This window comes from Melanostigma gelatinosum (genome assembly GCF_949748355.1).
Source record: "Melanostigma gelatinosum genome assembly, chromosome: 21".
Classification (NCBI taxonomy): domain Eukaryota; kingdom Metazoa; phylum Chordata; class Actinopteri; order Perciformes; family Zoarcidae; genus Melanostigma; species Melanostigma gelatinosum.
The window spans coordinates 19,572,900-19,597,616 of record NC_136654.1 but is presented as its reverse complement, the minus strand read 5'-3'; the positions used below and the strand labels follow the sequence as shown (position 1 = coordinate 19,597,616).

The window sequence follows — 24,717 nt, the reverse complement described above, 5'->3', positions numbered from 1 at the left end:
GCAAACGATCTCTCTATCATCTTATCCCCAACTTCAAAAGGAAGTAAATGAAGTTTGCACACATCTAACCCAGGGCTCAGGGAGCTTCCCCGCATGGTGCCAACAGATTTCATTGGGACAAAATTACTCCACAGAATTAATAACACTTAGTTGAAATGAATGCATTCGTCAGCAGCTGACCTTGTCAAACTAAATATGTTATAGTTCTCTGAGGGAAAGACAACAGCTAAATCGATGCGGAGCTCTTTTAGAGTTCAAACTAAGCATGTGATTTAGCAACCACATTCCAGCAGATTCCTTTCCTTCTTGGCCACGTCTGCCAGACACTCTCAGCACCCGCATTTTCCTCATGTCACTAAAGTCTGAGACACACTGCATGATTCAGGTTGTGATTATAATCCTGAGTTTGGCCAAAAGCTACAGATTTTCAAGATCTCGGAGAGTGTGAGCTGCAAAATCCGGGTATGTCACTGCGGACACTCGCCACACGTTATCTTGTGGGGAGCAGCAAGGTTTACGATGCAAATCTCTTGCCTCCCAACTGAGGCTCAGAACAGTCAGAGCCATCATGATTTGAACTTTATGACTGGAATCTGGACAAATCTGCATGCAATTCTGTGGTTGTAGCTGGTTTATGATGGAAATATGAACAAAGACAATGTGTGCTGCTGGACTATATGTACTCGGAGTTGTAGTTTTGTTGGAGAGTATAGGTTTCAAGGGCAACGTGAATTTTAGATTGGTGAGAAGCTGAATATTCAGAGTGTAAAATAAAGAATAACTGCTCATCCTTCTTTTTTAGCAACAACAAAAAAGCTTCAAGTCACTCAGCCTTGCTTGAAGCTGTAAGCCCACTCGGTGAAAAAAGTGTGTTATTCTAAAGATCTTTTTCTATTGAAGTGAGACAGCTTAATTTAAAGTCTTTGATGCCATCAACATGCAGCTGTATCTGGGTCAAATGTTAACCGACTATTTCCTGATGGGAGACAAATCTCTTTCATGATGTAACAAGCAAACGTTTGCTCATGTGCGAAGCTGCCTTGTTTTTTTATTTATCACTTTGAAGAGTTTTTCACGGTGAGCCCGCTCCCTGTGGAATACATGGCCCAGTTTTTTTTTTCTGCGTTTGTGTGGTGGATCTATGTTGCCTTTTTAAAATATGGATATTCATGTGTCTCTTTTCATTAAAAGAAAGAAAATCCATTGAACAGCTGCTGTGAGATTTTGTCCACCAGGTTAGCTGTGAATCATGAAATATAAAGAAGTGTGAGCTATCAAAAAACAACTGAGCGAGCAACGTTTGTAGGGTGTCAGGAAAATAAGAGTTTGGTGCAAGAGAAACAAGAGTACAGAAAGAGAAAGATAGACCAAACAGAGGACGGTCTTGAGGTGTGAAATCCTGATTTCGTTCAAATGAATCACGTTTTATTTTGCTAACCAGCCACATAAAGAAATCAACATCTGATCTCACTACAAACAGGAGAAATGATGTAATATTTACGAACCAGAATATGCATCGTAAGACCACGAGAAACAACACATGTACCTGCGGTAACAACAAAAATGCTGTGACTACGCAGGAATGGAATACAATGTGTGAGTGTTAGATGTGAACAACAGATGCTGGTGTCTGTGAGATAAACCATAAGATTCAGTCTTATGTGTGTGTGTGTGTGTGTGTGTGTGTGTGTGTGTTTGTGTTATGAGGCAGAAGTAAACAGTGAGACGCAGTGGCAGGTGAAGCGATCAAAACTGAGACATTAACCTCATTATAAGAAAAGAAAATGATTGTAACTTAATAAGAACAAGAAATGAAATTGTCTGACCCTTAACCTGATCATATCAAAATGATTCTGACCTGATTACAGGGAGAAACATATTACGTGCTGCCTCACACAATAACATGGGTCATTACACACTCAGTGAGCAATCAAAGATGAGTAGCATGTGGTTCACAAAGAGAACATGTGTTTCCCTTATCTGGTGAACTGTGTATAATGTATATAAATATATACGGGTCAAATTATTCGATAGACTGCTTCTATCTGCAGGAAATGTGCTTTTTTCCATTGCAGATAAAGATTTTGCAGATTTGCCAGATTCACTCGTCGAGCCAACTTCTAAATAATTTGCTCAACAAACGTGACAGTTATATTTGGCTCCAGAGGCAGATCTGCTGTACCAAGTGGCGTCTGTTCACAGACCGTCAGTGTCTGACAGTGCGTGTGGCTGCTTGTCATAGTTTTGGTCAATGCTATGAGCTCAAACAAACATACGCTACATGCCACTGAACATGTTTTTCTGATTCACAATCACTCTCTCTCTCCCTCTCTCTCTCTCTCTCCCTCTCTCTCTCTATCTCTCTCTCTCCCTCGCTCTCGCTCTCATTTTTGCAAACCATTAGCAAACTTTGATCATAATCAAATTTTTCCCATATTGTAGTGAACTGAATGTAAGCCACTGGCTGCCTGGTGATAAGAAACACAATTTAGAAAAGAAACATATTTATCTTAAAACTACAGACACAAAGGGCATTAAGATTATCAAGAAATACAAGACATTATTAAAAGGCACACTTAAATGGGATCTAAAGGATTACAACAAAATACAGAGGTTGTGACTCACAGAAATGATTCGTGCCGGAAAGAATGGTGAACATTAATATGTCCATTAAATCAATTTACCATAATAGCACTACGTTTTAAGATATTACACAAGTGTTACGGTACAACTAAAATCCTCTTAGGAGTAATATAATAGACATCGTCAAGTCTCTATTAACCGACGATGGAGCCGCACACTCTCAGGACATCTCTGTGAGTGTCTGGAGGAGTACAACGGTGATATTTCTCCAGACAGACGTCGGAAAAAGATGGATCATCAGCAGCAGTGAATCTGTCAGAGAGAGAGGCCGAGGGATGGAGAAGAGGGCGCGGTAGGCAGAGAGGATGGGCGGGTGGCCAGAATGACATTGGGGTTTGTGTTGGACATTGCAAAAGGAGAGTTGGCACTGCCATTTGCTGACTCACGCCTCCGGCCCCACAGGGATTATAAGGACAATATACTTTCATTTCTTTTTAATGAGTGCTACAGATAACCTTACAGACACATCGGCGTGCAGAAAAACAGCGACTGACAGGAGAAACGAGTGGAGGACACAGGCCAAATGACTCTAGCACAGATACTGTAGCCAGTCAGTTTAAACTACTCACTGCAACTAATTTCCTCCTTAGAAATGAGTGAAGAATGATGGCATCTCCTCACGACCTTGTGCTACTCATGCCAGGGATTCATCAAGCAGCTCTTCCGGGGAGGAAATGAGAAGTGGTGAATAAAACTTTCTGACAGGGCTAAAAACCTTATTTTATAAAAAGCAGAAGTAGTTTGCTTATCAGTTTGAGCAAATTTGAGCAGTTTCAGCAAATTATTTTCACTGGTGAAGGCCATGAGATATATCTGGAAGCTGTGGAAAAGCCAAGGAAGTGGGCCTTGTGATGAGATGTGCTATTTCCGAAGGCAGGGAGAAAGCTTCAAGCTCAACATTTCAATTGGTTTTGTTTGTTAATATGAAGCTCCGGCGTAAGTTCAGTCAGAAAGACTATACTCTTGCATGCCTAAGCCCGTAGCTCATTTCTCATAATCTGCTAATCACTCTTCGCGCATGCTCACTCATTATTTCCTTGATGTACTTGTTCAGGGCTGTCAATCATGATATCAGCTGGTCTCATCTATCCAATAGCACGACGAAACAATTACATCGTTAGCCCATCATCCTACTGCAGTCTCTTTTTGAATATGATTGTCTCTCTACCTTCAGTATGTTCATGTCACTGTTACGCGCCCCTCCACCTCCCCATCGCCGCCCAGTCTCCGCAGATTCATCCGCTTCATCAACTCATCATTCTATCAGCCTCATCAACCACCCAGTGTCTGGACTCCACGGGGGGATTTATCTTGCTGCTGCTCAGAGCAGACGCCCCTCGCCTGTAAATCTCCCTGTAGAGTCCAAGCGCCGAAGACTCAAGACTTTATCATCACATATCATCTGTTAGTAATAAACAATTATCTTTTCTTCATCTGACTTGGATTGTGAGTGGTAATCTTACAAGAAAACCTTTATAATGGCTATGACTTATTCAATTTATTGTATATTGTCATAACAGCTTACAGTAAGTAAGGGGTGTGGATCTCTCCGTGGTGCTGAAAACGTACCATAGTCCTGCAAAGTAGAAAAAAGCCCACAAAAAAACATTTGCAATATTTCCCATTAACAATGCAATAAAAGCAGCAGCCAACTAACAACTACAGTGAAATGCCCAGTGTCGACACACCACAGCCGTGAACTTAGGTGTACCTTCACTTCCTTCAGTTTTGCTGATGTTTCGCAAGCGACACAGTTTTACAGCCACTTACTTCAGATTGCCTCAGCATAACTCTAAAACTTGATACTGTTATGGAAACTTGCCTCAGCACAGCATTAAACAGATCTGCAAAGCCACAAAACCATGAACTGATCCCACAAAGAAGGTGAAGTTAAAATGTGATTTTGATACTCTATATACTGTTACGATCATTCCCGTCCGAGGAATAAATTCTACATCAAGAAATGAATCCATAATGTTCATGGTTCAGTTGCAGGAACTTGTAAATGAAAATGTGTGTTGTATTAAATTTCAGTCTCAGTTCATTCTATTTCTTGTCTGAACAATTGTTATTCAGTGCTTGATGCTGATCTACATGAACAGGCACACAAAAGCACAAATTAGCGAGGACAGTGACACCATTGCTTTTCTATTAATGTTGAGTACCGGTACCAGGAAATTGATATTCAGTTGAAAACTAATTTTGTTCAGACAGCAAAGATAAAAAAATGTTGCTTGCCATCATGCCGTAAGCTGCTGCCTTACTTCAGAGGGCATAGCTGCAGTTTCTTGCTGTAATAATATCCTTAGCTTAGATGTAGCACTCTCAGGCTGAAAATACATTTATGCTCTCTCTCCTCCCTCCTCCCTTTGCCTTTATTCGTACTTCCTCTTCTTTTCACCACTTCTCTCCCCCATTTCCCTCCTTGTGAGCAGCTATAAAGCTTAACTAACTGGCAAATGACTGCCTCCCCTTGCTTGCTTATCGACAGGATAAGCTGGGAGGTTATTTCAATGCTATACGGCTCATCAACAGACACAATCTGCAAACCTTCCTTATGTGCTGAAGGGGAGATGGCAATTTGCTGAACTCACTGTCTACATCTGTTGCCCATCACATGCCTGAAATATAATACATTTGCACACCATGATGGGAAAAGTGATTAGATTGTAACACACACTATCAAGTTAAAGATGAGCATAGCAGCATCTTATCTTTACCAACTTGTTTTTTAACATGAAACAGAAAAAAAATAAATGAATAGTTAGTTGCCTGTGGGGCAAAACTGGAGCTGGCAATGGAGATAGTATAGGATATAGTAGAGGAAGCTAAAAAGCAGAAATTGTTAGATAAAGTTGACTAAAATGTGATGACTTTTCGGCGACTAAAACTAGACTAAATCTATCCTCACAGTAAGAAAATTATTAAAATGTGACTAAATCTAATTTTCGTGTAAAGACTAACACTAAAATAGCTGCCAAAATAAAAACTGCGTATAGAGCAATGATGCTAGCATGGCTGTATTATACAGGCAGAATTATACAGCAGGATACACTTTGGCAGTCTAATGTTGAATGTTTTCAGGACTTTAAATCATTTTTAGCCAGAGTATTTACAAGAAAAGTGACTATCCATGAAAATACCGGGGCTTAAGAATGGAGGAATTTTGTAAAAGATATGTTCTTTAAAAGCAGTGTAGCCTATGTCAGCCGAGCAAATCTGAAACTGCTCAGCAACATCCCAGAGACCTGCAGGGTTGTGTTTGAGAAACGATGAAAGAGAATGCACGGGATGAAAGGATGAGGGGGGGGGGGGGAGTGAAAAGGAATGATGTGGATATATTCCAAGCAGGAAGAGTGAACGTAAAGCCAGGCATGAAGTTTGAGTGGCAGGGTCCACAATAGAGAAATTAGCCGTGCTGAAGAAAAGCGCGGCTCAGCAGTTTGAAAAGGTTGACAGCGAATCGAGAGTCAAGGAGCTACCGAAGGGAGGAACGAGGAGAGGAGCTTGCAGTCTCAGGCTTTCTTTTATTTCCCTGACATTTGACAAATTGGTTGGAAAGGCTTGCCAGAAGTGAATACATTGATCGTAACGAAGTGCTTGGTAGTATTTGAGAGTAGAAGTTAAAAAAAAAACATGGGACAATGCTTGTACTGAATAGGTCTTTCAACCGGTCATAGTAGGAAAAGCACAGGTGATACAAATAACATGAACGATGGCTCCATTCTGCCAGCATGCACAATACCAAGACCCTGAAACTGAAGCAGGTAAATGGAACTCAACTGTCACTAATCTTATTATTTCCACATGTGCTTTTCCTTCTGTGAGAAAGTCCTATTGCCTTTAAAATCAAAACGTTTTAATAACCAAGAGATGTTCTGTGGCTTTCAGTCAAGCCATCTCTTTCCAGTGTTTGCAGTGGGAGCAAATGCATTGAGAAATGTTGGGAGCGCCTCCATTCGTCTTGCATACCTTTTCCGCTCCAAGGCCTTTTCAGCTAACACTATTCTGCTAATGTGACTGAATGGAGCTGACAAGTCCAAACCCTCATGTGAATTATTGATTCGGTTTGGAATTTAGATCTTCCTGTGAGTTTCTGTGTTGCATCATTTCATTCAGCAGTGTAGACCTGCGGTTTGTCCGCCAGCAGGAACATCTGTAGAGGGCTTTCTGTTTATTGCAAACTCTAATGTTGGAGGTTAGGAGAAACCGAGAATGTAGTGGTATGACATACATACCGTAGATTCACTGTAGGAAAACGTTGTAATACTGAAACACAATGAGTTTTCATATTTTCTATATATGTGATTGGTGTTGGCAGGACTTTTTCAAAAGAGGTCTAATGTTAGACCTCTGTGGTCTAATAGACATCACTATAACATCACTATAACATCAGGAAATGGCAAACAATGGAACATATAATTACCATGCATTAAAATAATGATAAATAAACTGAATATTTCGTTATTATTTGGTTTCAAAGCTTTGAGGTAATGTGTATACATTTTTAGAAAATGGAAGAATTACCTCTTAAATATTTAGGGTTTGAAAATAAAATAAACAAAAAAAGATACTAAAAAGATAGTTTCGGAAAAAAATTGGTTGATACGATGATCAACATCATTTCAACAAATAATGAGGAAGTGAAGGCAATGTCAAGAAAACCAATACATAGCAGCCCTGTTTATTCTTTACCTTGATTAGTTCAGCTTTGTTGTCCTTGTCCTGAGCTGATATTTCTATTTTTGCTTAAGTACTTTGAGAGAGATGTAAAAAAACCGGAGTCAGAATTGATGTGCCCGCATAAAGGTAATAAAGGTAATTTTGTGAAACGAAAAATGAATAAGCAGAAAGAAAATGAGTTTTTTAAAAGCAGAGACAGTTGAGAAGCAGACTGTGCTGCAGCTCAATAGCAGGAGAACGTGTGATTTGTTCCAAGGATAGACTCAATCAGGGGAAGGCAGCCTCAGGCAAGTGTGCCATCATTGACACACGGCAGCTCAACCAATGGCACACTGGCAGTAAGTGTGAAAGAGTTTTTTGGAAATGTGGAAGTGGGCTCATATCTGCATGCCAAATCACCTCTCTCACAGCCACTGGCAGTAGCCTGTTATTAAAAGTAGTTTGATTGATGTTATGCACGTTGTCTATATGGATTAAATAAAATAACAGATCTGTTAATGTTTACTTTAATGTTGATATGGCACACCCCTAGGCAACCTCCTGCAGTGATGTTATGTAGTATTTATTTTCAGCATCCATCTTTGGGGCAAGCGAGTACATACAGTACAGTACAAAGGGTGAGAGGACCTCCCTAAGGGCCTCTTCAGTTGGGTGCTTCGGGAATCCGACAAAAATGGGAAGTCAACAAACGACTCAGCAGCGGAACCAAGCAAGCTGTTGCCTGTAACAGTTGATGGTGCACTTGTGCCATTTGAGCTGAGCTCCACGTTTTTTTTTTTTTTGAACACTCCGTAATGAAATATTATTTTCAATATACAGAGATTCCATTCATTTGTGTCACCTCAGCAGTTTAGCAGGGCCTCTGGAAAAAAACAACAGCCCAGTCAGCAGATCTGGAGAAAAGTGAGGCGATGGGTCAGAAGATCAGCTGACTGGGAGCCGAAGAGTCTTGTTTGGTTTCACATGGTGTCACCTGGGACATGAAGGGGGTCAAAGGTTAGACCTGTTTTTGCCTATGCAGGAATATGTTATATTGATTTACTACTATATCACATGCTTGCATTGGATTTCCAGTCATTCTAAACCTGGGGGTTGAGAAATCTGAAGGGTCCCAAAATGATTAACATAATAAAGAAAATATGTATCAGTGTTGATTTAGCCATTTCCTCCAATAGTTGCTTATATTCGTGTGAATTACTGGATAAGTTTACCACCAGAATTATCCATATAATGCATGGTAAAAACTAATAATAAGCTGTTCACTACAGGTAGATGCAACCGGTGAGGAGTAACAAATAGACATCACTTTATTGTAAAAGGTCACAAGTTTCATGACCAATGCTTCATAATAAGTACATTGTGTATCTTAATTCTGCTTATTTACAAGAAGCTAACATCTCTACATCTCAATATCAAAAGGGACTGTAAATTTGTGTTAAATTTCATACTGTTCACTTTACATTATTTATTTTGTTGCACTTTAAGTAACTGTCTGGTACTGTTGAGTAGAGAATAAAAACAATGGTTGTTTCCCGACTGCATTTGTCTTTATAGTCTATATTTACAGGATGCAACTAATTAAATTGCCAAAGACTCTATAACAGAGAGATAATAGTGTTTTATACTTAGCACATCAGTGTGCAGTTGACGTGTGGGAATAACTGTTTAATGTTTGTGTGTATAGTTGTGATGCAAAAATACAATTTTAAAAAGTTTATATAGTTTTGAATATCTTTAATGTCAGATATTTTATGATTTTGGTGTTTGTGTGTAGTTTCAACAAAAACGAAAGAAATTGTGTTTAACAATTGCAAAAACAGTACAATCCGATTTGTATCAGCATTTGTAACCCATTAAGTTATTTAGTTTACCTTTTACTGTCTGTCCTCTGGATGATGCATTGAGATAGTTTAATAATTAATCTTTTGTTTTATTTGACGTCATTCTTTGTGACCATCCCAAGTGATTTGTTTTGTGCATCTTTGGCATTTTCAGAGCTTCTGTTTTGTCCCTCTACTTGGCAGCGTGACTTCACAAATCGTCCTCTGTAATACATGTGAATAAAGGGCGTGAAATTTCATTTAACCTCTACGCATTCCCTCTGGGACTGTGAAACTCATTACAGAGCACCACGTTATGTTGCCAACTCTGATTGAGCAGCCTGGTACACTGCTGCCCTCTAGTGTAGCTTGTTGGTTGAGCTGCAAGTAAACACGTATTTTATCTTTACCCATTCATTCAAGAAATATATAGGTGATCAAGATATTTCAAAACGAATAAATGTATTACCTACCGATTCCTGTCATTTCAAATGAATATGGACAAACTGACGTGTTACTACAACAGACAGGCTACATCCCACATACAATTAAAACACAGACATGTGACAAGAAGTGAAAGTTTATTTCAAGCTTCCAAAACTTCTACAGGTAAAAAATAACCAGCTTGACTCTTTTCCTCCATCTTCATCATCAGTTGCAGTCTTCTTTACCTACACTAACTTAGACATCAGTTTAAAATATATCAAAATCTAAAAATCCCCAGTTGTATCTGAAAAACAAGGCAACTGAACACTGTATCCTTCTTGCTTTGCAATACTTTAGTTTTTTAATAGGAGTCATACTTATTTAGTGGCAATCCATTTGTATGCAACAACGACTTATGAACCACGACAAAATGTATTAAATGTGAAACATCACAGGAAAGAAAATAAATGTCCATTCCTCTTAAAATATACAGTTTGAATCCATTTCCTTAATGAAGCTTAAGGAAGTCTGTATTTTTGTATTTGAATAACCACTCATCTAAAACTGGCATCCCAATCGCCAGATATTATACACTGAAACAGTAAAATGACGTTAAAATACAGTTTTAACAGGACAATGATCACTCAGAGAGCCACAGTATTCTTGTATCCAGTTCCAACGTGTGGCTTGAGTTAAATAAATAGAAGTTTAATTTGTATGTTAAAAGGCATGTGTTAAAAAACGTGAGAAAAAAAATTAAAGGTTGCCAGTGAGGGCCGAGTCCATGAGGTCGTCATCTTCATTTCTCATATACATCGGACTGGGCCGGGATGGACGCTCTGAAGCCAGCATGGACAAAGATGAATCTGAAGCTGCGATGGGTGACCGGGACCAACTGTCTGCTTTTATTGGATGAGAGGACGGCCCCATGGACATAGAGGACTTCTTCTTCTCTTTGTCCCTGTCCCGTTCTCGGTCTCTGTCCCTCTCCCGTTCCCTCTCTTTCTGCTTCTTCTTCTCCTTCTTGTGCTTCTTGTGCTTCTCCCCTGAGCTGAGAGGGATGGAGCTCATGTAGTCCTGGTGGGGAAGCGGGCGAATGGTCTGGTCGTCGTCTGAGCTGGGGCTGTTCTGGTGGGACTTCTCGGCCACCGAGCTGCTGCCTGACTCGCTCTCGCTGTCGTGGTTGAGCGGGGTGTATCCTGGCGAGCGACTGTGGCTCGGCGAGGAGCGGTCGTGTTTGGGAGTAGAGCCACTAAAGAGGGGGGAAGCTTTGAGACTGGAAATTTGTGGACGCATGGAGTCACTAGACCCTTCCCCTGCTTTCTGAAGGGTCACTTTGGCCTTGATGCTTGGTGAGCCACCATCAGGTTTGCTAATGATGATTTTGGCTAAGCTGGTTGCACTCCCCCCTCCTGTTTTTGGGTCCATCAGCTTTTTATCCCCACTATTCCCACCAGAAACAGACACTTTTGCTTTTGCCTCTTTATCAGACTTTTCCCGCTTATACTCCCCACTTTGGGACGACGAGCCATGCTTGGAAGGGCCCAGGTTTGAAGGTCCACTGCTGGGAACATTTCCATGACCTCCATGACCACCACCAGGAGCAGATCCCGAACCAGTTCCCCCTGCTGGGGGCCCTACCTCACAACCATCCTCCCCCACTCCCCCTCCACCTACACTCTTCAGTTTGTCTATGACTGCCGTAAGAGAGGGTTTCTTGTTTCGACTGGGAGACTTCCCTTTGGCGTTGGGGTTGTTTGCGTTGTTCTGACCAGCCCCTCCACCACTACTTCCTCCACCTCCTCCCCCTCCACCACTGCCTACACTTCCACTTCCTCCGCCTGCCCCTCCTCCCCCTCCACCACCCCCACCCCCATACTGAGATTGGGAGCCTCCTGAAAAGGCCATGGAACCAGAGGATGAGCTCGAGGATGACGAGGAGGATGTGGAACCAGAAGAACTCCCACCCATTGGCTTCTGGGAGCTTATGCCTCCCCCAGAAGACTTAGACCCTCCAGAACTACCACCTCCTGAGCCCATTGGCGATTTGGCCTTGGAAGAAGGAGGTGTTCCTGGAACCTGGGACTGCTGCATTTTCATAGGGGAGGACAATTTGTCACCAGAGCTACTGGAGCGGGAGTGAGAAGGGGAGATGTTGGGCTTTATGTTGGGATTCATAAGAGACCCAGGAGGCTTACCCCCCTGAGGCTTCATTTTACTACCACTTCCAATTCCACCACCACTACCTCCAGGCCCAGACAGCCCATGTTTGGTGATTGGGGAGGATCCTGGTTTGCCAACACCCATTCCTTGAGAGGAGCCTTTAGACTGGGATGACCCACCTCCACTTCCCATTCCTGTGGTTCCTGGCTTGGAGCTGTTGCCTTGTGTCGAGGAGCCTTCTTTGGACTTGATCTTTCCAGATGAGGATGTGTGAGAATGATGACTTTTGCTGCTGCTGGTTCCCCCTGCTCCACCTGTGCTGCTTGTGGCTGAGCTGCTGGAGGTGTATCCACTATGGGATGATGTTTTCCCCCCAGTTATGGTCCCTTTGGCGATCTGAATAGTGATTTTGGGAATTGGAGGTGTGGCACCACCGGGAGGAGTTTGCGAGCGTCCAGAACTACCAGGAGACTTGGAGCCTCCTCCACTTATACTTCCCCCAGAGCCTGAACCACCACTAGGAGGCGTGTATGGGCGTCCGCCTGAACTGTGTGAGGGGGACTTCCCATCTGGGTCCATCTTTTTCCGTTTGGGAGGCTTTTCTTTAGACTTTCCCTCACTTGATGGGGTCCTGCTACGTTTGACTTGTTTGCCCTCCGTTGAACTGTTCCCCATTCCCATCCCAGAGCTGCTCCCTCCACTACCCCCATTTTCATCTTTTGGTCGCATGAGTCCCTGTTGCGGTTTCATTTTGGGTTCTGCACTTTTAAAGTCAGCACATGCCGCAGCGAGGCCCATAATAAGGGGGCTCTGGGACCCTCCGCCATGTGTGTCTCCCAAATCCAGCGCTTGCCCCAGAAGCGGTTTACCACCACCACTGTTGCCTCCGAAAACAATCCCCATATCAAAAGCGTCCTTCATTGATGGCTCTGGGGTGCTCTGCCCATGTGGAGTTGGATTCTGAGGTGTTCCTGATGGGGTATTCTGCTGGCTACTTCCCCCAAAACCCTTGACCAGGTCCATGTCTCCATCTGCGCTTGGAGAGCTGTCATCAAAGTAGTTCTGGGGGAAGCCATGGCCTGAGGTCAAGAGGTCAGGGTTGAAGTCAGCAGCATCTGGGAAGAAGTTGGTGGAAGAGGAATCGCTGGTGGGTGTGGCAGCAGTTGCAGCTGCCTCTGCAATCAGGTCAGCAGCATCAGTAAAAGGATTCTCATTGCTGTTGGTGTTAAAGATGTCTGCGGAGTCAAACACTGCGCTGCCCTGACCTGAGCTGGAGGAGTCACGGATGGGGGTACCTAGGGGGCCTCCATCCTCCCCACCATTGCCCATCGGGTGCTGCCCATGGCTCCCACTGCTGCCTTTGCCTGTCTGCTCGGGCAAATCTGACAAGATTTCTGTGATATCAGGCCCAATGCTATCAGAGCTAGAGAGGCGGACCATACGAGGCGGTACAGCACCTGGTGGTTGCTGTTGCTGAGACTGGACGTGAGACTGCGAATAAGGCATGCTGGGACCAGAGGGCGGAGTTCCACATTGGCTAGGTGCCGGAGTGATGCTGTGGGGCGTGTCTAGGCCATCACCGGTCAGGTTAACATCAAAGATAGAGTTTTGAGATGCGTCCACATCCATAGAGAGGAGCTCACGGTGGAAGTCATCCTCGTGCGAGACTTGATGGTGCTGGTGATGCTGCGGCATCGAAGATCCCTGTTGTGATTTCATGCCTAAACCGCCAACTCCACCTCCTGCGGCAGTTCCGGGCATCACGCCACCCTTTTCTGTCCCTCGTGGGCGCTTCTTCTTCCCTTTCGTGCTACTTCCAGGGCATGTTCCACTCATGCTTTCAGTCCGCGGGGAGCCAGATGAAGAATTCTGCCTCTCTAATGGACTAGAACCATACAAAGCGGCGAAATCTTGTGTGGGGTTGTCTTTCAACAAGTTCATCAACATAGGATGATTCTTGGTGTTGCTGGCAGGGGAGGATGTTTGGGGTGGAGTTTGGTGGGGTGGTGGTGCATTCTGGGAGCTGGGGCTAGAGCCCACACTTCCAGTTATCTGTAATAGACTTGTCAGTATGGGATTCTGTGTGACTTTGTTGAAGTCATCTACATGGCATTGACCAGGCTGCTGTTGTTGCTGCGACTGGCCAGCCCCCCCTCCTTGGGTTAGGCACTCTCCTCCTTGGGCTTGCCTCTCTGTTCGGGAAACCCCAAAAAGAGAATTAATTGGACCTCCAAAATTAGGTCCCCCAGGGGGTCCCGCTCCAGTGGGTGTGTTGTCCCCTGCGAGCCCAGGCAGTCCCATAGGGTTAGTTCCATCGCCTGTTGCCATGTTGTAGCTGGGACTACCGGAGGGTGGCAGGTTATTCTTCACCATGATCTCGACAGTTTGTGCAATTAGTGAAAGGGCTGGAGTGTCTGCCTGGATGGTCTCTGCTTTCCTTCGAATGGCCCGCATGGTTACAGGGATGGACATGCATCTGCAAGAGGGAAGGCAACAATTACCATAAGAAAAATAGATTTATACTATCAACATTTATGCATTCAGGAGGAAGTTACAAACTCACCGCTGGACCACTTTGGTGATGAATTCATCAGTGCAGATCAGAGCATCTGACAGTCCCTTGTACAACTTGCAGGATACTTGTCTGGAGTCAATCACCTCCATCACAACTAGAGGAAGGAGGTCAGATAGGACACAGGATTCAGATCAGCAAAAAACTGACATAACAGATTCATTTCAACCAAGGATATTGTTAAAGTAATATCAACATTATGTTGGATTAGAGATTTTGTTAAAGTGATGCTCACCACAAACTAATGACTCATTGACCGGATGCTGGAAAGAGACGCTGAAACTTGAGTCGGTAAGAGGACATACTTCAAACTGCAGCAGGCCTGCATTGTCTGAGGAAACAACAGCAAGAATGCTTCACTCATTAAATGTGTTTTGACACATCAGACACAGAAAACAGTACATGTTGTTGATTGACCAAATACAGTACATCAGGGGGGCAAATACTTACCTTCTTTGATGGAAGTTCGTTTCACACAGCTGCCAACCAAGGTGTTATAGGCTGCCTGGTGCCGGATGATATCCAACAAGAGTGGCACTTGTGCTGGGTGGCGGAAAGGGATCTTGGACACCAGTGCTCCTTGAAGAGCACGACCTTCTTGCACCGGGGCATCACCATTCAGGAAGTAACAGTGCTGCTGGTCTGGCAACACCTGTTAAAAAGCAAAGAAAGCAGTTTTCTTACAAGTAGAGATGATGTCGATCAGAACAAACTAGATTTACCGCTTCAATTCCCATGGGTGACCATAATCACAAACAACAAGCAGAGGCATCTTACAATATTTCTGTAACCACAGAACAACTATCTGTCAAGGAAAAAGAGATCATATTACTGGTGTGTGTGTGGCGGTATTGCTCGTGTCTGCTCACCGAGTAGAAGTGCATGTTGTATGAGGGCGGTGGCGTGGAGCTGCCCTCCTCCTGTAGCTGCCGTTGGCTCTGGACAACTAACTGGTAGAGAGGCGAGAGGCTGGGGGAGCTCTCAAACACTGGGATTGCTGTGAAAAAAATGGAGGTTGAAGTCCAAATTACCAACCAAAACGAGCATTGTGCTTAAAGTGCATATTTAGGACTTCAAAATACGCACAAGTAGCATTTCCAAGCCTCTGAATAAAGGACAGTGAGAAAGGCATGGGGCGGTTCATCTTGAGGAAAAAACAAGCCGGCAGGTCCACACAGTTAGAGTTGGTCACAGTGGAAAAGGAAGGCGTCCTAAAATACACCAAAGATAAATGCATCAGCTGTCTTGCTCTGTTCTCTACTAGGTCTACATTGGGGCACTAAAAAAAACCCAAGATGATTGCCTCATTATGTCAAAGATTAGTGAATTTATGCATGTTTAATACATTGCATGCCATTCATTCTTATAAACATTTAGAGGTTGCTTGTTGCAGGATTTCACAAGTTCCCTGATAACGGGCGGTACACATTCTTACCCCTTGTTGTCAACTGGGTGGGATCCAGTGATGAGTGGGGCAATTGGAAGCTTGTAGACAGCTGAGGTTCCCTCAATTGTCACAGAAACACTGACACCCAGAGAGCGTGGAACTACAAAGATTATCCAAGAGTCCAGACAAGGAGACAATCAACAGAGGTCCCACAAGGATAGTTATGGCTCTTAAGCAAATCATGTGGCTATTGGCTGGTGTCTTGTGTACATCTGTGCACTTACCATTGCCGTCTGGTGAGTTGAGCTGTGGGCTTGGCTCCTCCTCAAATATGTCATAAGGGGAAAGGTAACACTGAAGAGATACAAGATGGCCACCACTCCTGGCTGTTAGCAAGCCGACGCCTCCATGAAGAACAGTCTCCACCCCATTAGCATTGGTAGCTAACCTAGAAGATGCATCAATCAAAAGTTATTGCATTACAAAAAAAGATGCTCAAATCTTTTTGCTCAAAATTACTTTACTACTCGTTAAGCAGGTGAATACGTGATTTATTACACAGATTACATTCTACTGCCTATTGCCAATTAGCAATTGTGCCCTTAAACACTCCTCCCCCTGCAGGACTCTTTCAATGATCACAGTGCAGCTTGAACAACATATTGATATTGAATATATACTGTAGATTGAATACGCTAAACACCGGAAGTCCAAATATGCTGAAGATGATGTACAAGGTAACAAAAAGCCATTTTGTGTGCTTACCTAAACATGTGCATCATCTTGGTGAGATCTAGCTCCAAAGACTGCAGCGCTATATACATCTTGGTTTTCAGTTTACTGGGGCACAGAAATAAATCAAGAGAATTAGATACAACCGACATGAAAACAATAATAATCATAGAAGATATGTCTCTTATAAAACAAGTGCCATTAATTATAGTTTAGGTTGGCTTCAACCAGAAATCCTTATAGCCTAAAAGTCTACTTACTTGTCCCCAGGGAGCTTGTATAGTTCGACAAGTCCCTTCAGATGTTTGGAAAACTCTTCAAAGTTCTTCTCCCTGATGAGATGCAGGAGAGGAGGAGGTGGTTTAGACAGCTTTCAGAAAAATACAAGTAGTTCTCACAGGTGCCTGCATCACTCCAAGAAAAACAGAAATAAGAAACCCGACAGCGCAGTGTGTGGTTTCTACTCACCTCAGATGCTGAATCAGCTCAGGACAACTCTGTGATCGACAAATCAAGAAAAATATAATACTCTTTTGAGGATAATGTCTTCACTAAGGTGCATGAATGGAATTAAATTGTAACACCCAAGTATAGATTTTATACTACCGTAAACATAGACAAACTTGACTCCTTTTTGGCTGAGCTTCATGGAGCCATATGGAAGTTATAGTAAACTGACCGTAGGGTTTTCTCCCTGATGAGCCACCTTGACATCCACTAGCTGGCCATTGGTGTCCAGCTGCACCTCCACGTAAAACATGTCTGATGTGATGTAACACTCTGTCCCTGATGGGCTGAGGTGAGAGCCAAGCCTGTTCAGAGAAGACAAAATCAACAGAGAGAGAGACGGAGTTACTAGTTTTAACTCAAGTAAATTTTTAAAATCGCTTTAGTAATCATTCTTGCTGACTGAGCCTACAATGGGCAATTATAAGGAAAACAGTAACAACAATCTACAATCAGCCTAAATGTCCTTTACTTGGCAAAAGGGGAAAGAACTCACATGTTTTGCCGAGCGATGGATTCTAGACGATCTGTCATCGAGGGCAGAGATGAAACTGAAGAAGAAGGAAAGGAAGAACAGGGAACTCTTCAAATCATAAAAAGCGATTATGTCATAAAATTGTTGCCTTATGTCCCTGCTGTCTACAGACACAATGTGCCCGCATGCTTTCAACAGTTAATTTCAGTCTGCAAACGCCTGCGTTTCCTTGACTACTGATGGAAAGTGACACATTCTAATGGAAAACGTTGCCCAGCTCTCCCTCGTCTTCCTGTCCTTTGAGTCGACAGTCTCACCTTTCAGCGCTTGCTGCAGCGTCTCCAAGCAGGTGAGCAGCAGCTGGTGACCTGTAGCATTCATCACGCCGCGTTTCTCCTGGGACACAGCGGGAAGTTAAACACAGGTATTAGATAATACAGCTCAGAGAAAAGAGAAAGGTGCTTCATCAACAAGATCCGATGTTCAAGTTGGCTTTTCACTGGCTTAGTCAGCATTATAGGTCAGGGATTTAAATGCCACTGTAGTTTCACAGGCCCAGTAGGGAAGTTAATAAAGGAAAAACCTTTTTGTGCAATTAGGTGATTAATTGCTACAAATGTATGTTGAGCAGGTTGGTAGTGAGTCTCTCTTGTGGATACTACTGGTATATATGTGCATGTGTAAAAAAAATACTAATTGAAAAGCAATTCATCACATAAAAAGGAACATAAATGATTCACTGTTTTTAGTGCAGGGAAAGTGTTCCCCACTTAAGGAATGACAAAAAAAACCCGTTTTGTGACCTACCTTTTCCCTATTAAAACACAGGTTAAACCCATTCATTTCAATGTGATTGAACTCTGACATGAGAGATAATGACTCTCACTAATGTTTGAATCAAAATGTGTGGGAATGACATGTTTGCATGATGGAAGAATACAAGAAGCAAGCTTTCTTAGGATCTGAGGGGTGTATAACAACTGGTTCCAGACCTCAAGATAATCTTCAACATTGATACCTAGTTTAAACGGGTGCTTTGTGAATTCAAGCTAATTATTTTATCTCAGAAAAAAGATCTGCCTCCATCTCACCATGGCCTGACGCACAACCTTGCAGGTCTCCTGCCATGGCCGTGAAGCATTGTGTTTGGCATGAAGCTTCTCCAGCAAAGCAGCCATCCGACTCTGCTTCTCTGACTCTGAAAAAGATGAAATATGCAAGAGAGCTGTTAAACAAAATCGCAAGTTATACACATTGATAGTGCTACATTTTAGAAGGTATTCACAGCCCCATCACACTCATTACATCTCCTCTGTCCTTTTTTTAGAAAACTAATTAAACTAAATATGGGGGATGATCTGCATGCAGGGCTAAATGCAGATTCCTCTGACTGTTCATTTCACTTTGCGTTTTAACAAATGCAAAGCAAAACGCAACACAGACATCACGTCATGGAAAGAATGAATCATTGCATTTGACATTCATAACAAGTTTCAAACATCTTGCGAGCATCTAAGATCCAATTAGACTTTAACGACATAATTATAACTAAGTGACGCCATTCTTCATCCATAGCCCTTTGTTTTTGTTGGTATATTCAACTGCAAACAATACACTCAGTAGCCAGTTTATTGGGTATGTTGAACAATAAATCCTTCATGAATGTAGGATTTATTGCAGGACTGTTGCATTAGATTAGACTGTGTTAGTTTCAGCTTGTTGTAACTGGCAACTAAGTGTATGCTGTTTATTTATTATAATTCATGATAATAGAATTTGGTCAAAGTAACAATGGAACTGTGAGCGTGAATGCCTGTTAAATTAATTCTAACTACACATTTTTAGGTAGTAAGTAAAGTAAATTAAGACGATCTATGACAAGCAAATAAATCGTTTTACTGCTAATTTGTTTTGCACGAGGGCCTAACCAAAACAAAGGCTCCAGCGTTTCCCTGCCACAAAAGATGCAATTCACATTAATGGGACTTGTCATTGGTACAACCCGAACAACAAAACGCAACATATCAATCGAGTCACATGACATCCCGAAAAACGATCACACCATCAGGACACTTGCGCATGTCAGTCCGGTCAAAAAGACGATGATGGCGTCAACGAAAAAGAGCCCAATGTGTTGTTGTTATTGCCTGTCATAACGGGCTACTGCAGCTTGATAGTTCATATTGGGTAGCTTAGGTGTGGTGACGTTTGCATTATCGTTCAGCACTGCGAGTCAAAACAAGGACTTGTCAATAGATTACTTTATGAGACCTCTGTTAGTCCCTAACGTTAGTGTATGTATAAAGTTGGTGTTAGCCAGCTAATTGCTCACTCCATGAAGCTAACTGCTAACGTTACTTTACCAAACATGACACCTTGTCCAGTGTCATAAACTAGTGTTTCACTATGAATATCTTTTTTAATTTCTCAAAGAGCTGTAACTTCACCCCTATGTCCAAAACTATATATAAAGAAGCAACGTTAACGTTAAATAGCCGGCTAAGTTAGCTGTTAGCCTCCGTTAGCTTGAGTCACCAGATCACCCTGATAACATAAATCAGTCCGCCGGGTAGAAGTAAAGGACGGGTCACGTTCTTACCTGTTACGTCTTCAGATTTGATCCGATCGCCATGGATCTGATTCCCTCCTTGCTGAACCGAGATAGAAGGTTCTCTCGCAGGGCTACCGCTCTGCATAGACACACCAGGCCCCGCCGCCATTGTGCCCCACTACCAGTTTCAGTTTACTCACTTCGGTTTCTAAGCGTCCTCATCCGGGCTTCCGTACAGTACAACACTCGTAAGCGGGTGAGTGTGAAAGGCTTTTCTCTTTCTTGTTTTGTTTTTTCACTTTAAATTTCAGTCCCAGCGGTTGACTTTGTCGTTAGATTCAGAATCATATGTTTTTTATTATTTATCTATGTTGCTATCTTGCCCCTATGTCTTTCCTCAAAGAAAACATAGTTTTCTATGCCCCTATGTTCACTTAAATAAAACATAGGGGCAAGTTCTTAATTGGCAATGTTAAGTGTTTTCGCCATACAGTGTAAGGTTCCAACAATTATTTCAGATTATTCATCAATATAATTTAAAAAGACACGTGCTTTTGCCTTTATTCCTTCAAAACCAAATCAAATCCCCTTCACGTGACTGCCCGCTTAAAATAAAAGGCAATGATCTGATGAAGACTCCAGATGGCGTACGATCGCCACGAGGAAATGATTCATGATTTGCCAAGAGCAACTACCCGCCAAAATCCAAAGGAAGGTTGAAATATTCATGTTAATCGACTTCAGAAACAGAATAATGCAGAGACTTAACATGATTGCTTTTTTCCTGCATTTTCTACTTTTTATAACCTCATCTATAAGGCAGTCACACGAAGCAATGGATAATTAATCAGCAGATAAAGAAATTTAAAACAGCAAAAAGCAGCCATGCACAGGCAACCACATGCACATACATGCACACACCTGAGCCTATTGTACAGCTGAGCCTGTGGCAATGAGTGCTCTCTGGGGAGGATTTTCCCACCAACCATTATGACCTGCCTAAGAGAGGGAGCAGGAGTGTGTTCATGAATACATGCACATTTGTGCATATGCAAAGATATATTTGTGAACATGAGTATAAAAAACACACACACACACATAGCAGATAGCTATAGACAGCAGTGATGATGGACAGGGACCAGATTGGCATCATCTGAGACAGTAGACAGACCCGCAGATAGACATAAGAAAAGAGGGGAGGTGCCGCTATGTAATTGATGTGCCCACCAGGAGCTTTAGCTGGCTGCCTGGCATGGAAGAGGAGGTGGGCACCGCTGCCAAGACAGCAGTAGGAGAAAGGAAAGGGAGGCACAGGCCTTGGGGAGCACAGTAGTGTGCTGAAACCATGCCCATCAATCAGAGGCTAGTTCACCTTGCCATGCCAAGCGGGACCCCCCTCTGTGCCGAGGGAAGGGGTGGCACAGGGAGCAAGGCTGGCACAGTTGCTAAACCTTCCCTAATCCTCCTGGTGGGTGTATCAGTGCCACGTCCGAATGGCAGTGGAGTGGGCAGAGCCAGACATGGTGGGGAAAGAAAAGAAAGTTCAGCCCCCATTCTGAAAGAGGTGTCACTTCATGTTGCTAACATCATGATGTAGAAATGTTAATATTATTTAAACTAAAGGCTGAAAAATGCCCCAGCTTCTCATAAAAACAGCTATTTAGGAATTGTGACATTGACCAAAAAAAGGGTATGTTGCCCACTCTGTTACCTCGACCTTCTAAGTGCTCTCTTTCCTTTGGAAAGAGTTCAACAAAATAAGGCCGATCTGTCGTTTAAAATTTGCGCCATATGCTCTATGAATTCTGTGATTACGCTGATTGTTATTTGGAGCCTTTGCATGTTACGATTTTCCTATAATGCACATATTTTACATAATTATATCCTGATAAAAATGGCAAAACTAATATGGCTGATACCGCACAACACAAAAAACCCTGCTGTACAACTACTCCTAGATATAAACACTATGCGGTGGATAATGTACATATACACACCTACATACTGTGCATAGATACACACACATACTCAAGTATACGACAAACCAAACTGATCATCCTTTGTTTCTAACTTCCTTATATTATCAAAATCAAATAGTGTTGAGGGAGATGGCTGTCTAACATCTCTATAAACACATGTATTTGATTTCCTTCTGCATGTTTCCAGTTTTAACACAAGGGGATGGAGACGTGTGAACAGCTTGGCAACCTTATTGAGTGCTTTGAAGTTGACTACCCTCCTTTTCCACCATCTCTAGAGGTGAGCTCACATTTTACCTGATGTGAATAAATAAGAACAGGCTATTTGATGCATGCATGCCTCCTTCAGAATTCATGGATACCAGAGGAAATAACCAGACAATGTAAATAACAGATTTGATATGGTTTCGTGGTTGGTTTTATTTCGGCGCCTCTTGTATAAATGTGCCAAACAAAAGGAATAGACTGAGCCTTTTTCTTTTCACCTTTCATACAAGTTTGAGATCAGTGAGCCTGAAGGCTGGAAACGGTCCAGAAAACAGTGAAGCATTACCGGGACACAGTTTCTGCTTCTTTGGCACCGAGTGCCTTGACGTGCATGGGCAGCTGGGAAGACTAGCTGGGAGGGTGATAGAGGGAGGGAAGTGCAAGAGACAGAGCGAGAGAAAAAGGAGGGGTCGGCCCTATAGGACCATTTGTGATGAGGCTCATTTGCACAACGGCACTTAATTGGCTACAACAATTAATTAATGTGTTGGAAAGTTGGCACAAAAAGTTCATTTAAGAGGGTTTTAATAAGCAATTAGGGAGAAGTAACCAGTGAGGTAAGGAACCACAAAAAAAGATGCTGAAAACTCTGAAAGTATAAACTCCAGCTCTTAGGGAATAATGTGCCATATCTGGAAACCAGGATGTGGTGTGCTAATATGGGTAGTTATTGCACATCCCATTGTGAGCACTGATGCCATTAAGATACATTATTTTTACCCCATACTTTTACAACGCCAACTGTTCATGCCACCCACTTTACAAAAACAGCATTGTCTCCTCTCCCCTTCATTCTCCCTCCCATTGTCTACCTCCCTCTCTCTTTTCTCACTCTGTGTATGAAATATCGCATGACTAATGAGTGGAGCAGGTTGAAATCCTGGGGAAGATGTCCTTGGAAGACGAATGCATTTTCAGCAGAATAATTAACTTAATTAACAAATTCACATGCATATTCATCAGCCTATTAATGTCTCCTCTGCGCGGCTTGATGAGCAGTGGGGTAATAACCATCTCATTTGCATAGCCTGTTCACACGACTTCCCATTTAAAGACAGAATAAGGGAAGGAAGAGCACAGGAGGAAGAAGGAAGAGGGAAATTGGAAAAGAAGACAACAAATAGAAAACAAGGGAGAGGCGCAGCGGGGTAACACGCAGAGGTGAGGAAGTGACGTGGGATGGTTGGAAATAGGCTAACAATCTGACGGATGGGTGACATGAGGAGGGACGGCAAACACGAGCCCCAACAGATTGACTCCATCTCTCTCTTTCTCTCTCTCATCCCTCCAGTCAACCTTGTAAGCCGTTTCCTCCCTCCTGCTGTTCAACCATCACCATTTCCTTGCATCCATGTCACCATATTCTCATTCCTACCAGCTGAAATAAGTGGGCTTTTTTGAAAGACCATTTTAGAGTTGAATCCAAGTCAGAATACAGAAATATCCCCCATCAGATGTTTGTCTTGGTAAATTGTTTCCGTGCAGAACCCCCGATCATATCAGCGTGCCCTCTCCATGTTTCTCTCCCTCTCTGTCTGTCTGTCTCTTTCTCCCCTTCCTACAGTCTCTCAGGGGGAATCTTCTTGGCATTGCTCCACTCCTTTCTTCTCCACCGCCAGGCTGCTGCCGTCTCTACTCTGTTACCACTGTCTGCACACAACCTGGTGCTCCTAGCAACGCCACCTCTCGCATACACTCCACATGGCGGTCCGAATGCCACGTGTGTTTGCGTGAGTGTGTACTAAACACACACACACACACACACGTCATGTTTACCGTTTACACTCTTATATTTGTCTCTGGACTCAGATAAATCCTCGGTCTATATATATATATAGCCGGATGTTTATTCTGCCAAAAAGGAAAACAAAAGGAAAATGTCAGAATCAATAACCTGTAAGCTGTCAATACCTCTTCTGTTCCAGTTTGCAATATGAGTCTTAGTACAATAAACCAACTTTTGTTTTATGTAGATAGAAATCATTACTAGTGAGACAATTATATTACACTTTATTCCCTTTATTAGGCTACTCCATAATCACAACAATTTTACCTTGTTTATCAAAAGATGCATTACAAATGTTTCCAATGTTGCTTTGTGAATTAAACATGTGTATTTCAAATGACTTTCTACAATTTCTTTACAATTGAACTCTTTGTGTACGTCTTAAAATATTGTACTGAAAGGATGCTTCATACACACAAAAAGTAGGCTACTTCTTAAAATGACTTGTTCATGTTGATCCTTACAGCATCAGATATTTCAGACATTTATCATTATCATGTCTACAGGTCTTTTTTTATTCCAAACCAATCTAAAACAGCTGAGTTCACATATTAACACATGGGAGAAATGAATCTGTGATATCACATAATATGCTGTACAGACGAAAAGAAACGTGCACCACAAAAGACATACTACAAAAATTCAACATTCCAAAATCAAGCCCATGCTGTAGACTTGGACATGATGTGTTATTTCTCCAGGTTAATTTGCAGGCTTTCAATTTTT

General features: G+C 42.6%; 1 protein-coding gene across 1 annotated transcript; it reads right to left on the bottom strand.

Moving 5' to 3' along the window:
* Positions 1-9,713: 9,713 nt before the first annotated feature.
* On the bottom strand, positions 9,714-20,144 carry med1 (mediator complex subunit 1). Its single transcript, XM_079293332.1, has 16 exons — positions 20,008-20,144; positions 18,500-18,606; positions 17,726-17,804; positions 17,430-17,484; positions 17,106-17,238; positions 16,895-16,923; positions 16,687-16,758; positions 16,460-16,534; positions 15,979-16,142; positions 15,743-15,854; positions 15,394-15,518; positions 15,177-15,304; positions 14,758-14,959; positions 14,543-14,638; positions 14,299-14,404; positions 9,714-14,211 (listed from the first exon to the last, which is right to left on the bottom strand). Exons 1-16 carry the CDS (start codon positions 20,126-20,128, stop codon positions 10,329-10,331), a joined length of 5,487 nt encoding a protein of 1,828 aa, XP_079149458.1. The 5' UTR covers positions 20,129-20,144; the 3' UTR covers positions 9,714-10,328.
* Positions 20,145-24,717: the final 4,573 nt, after the last annotated feature.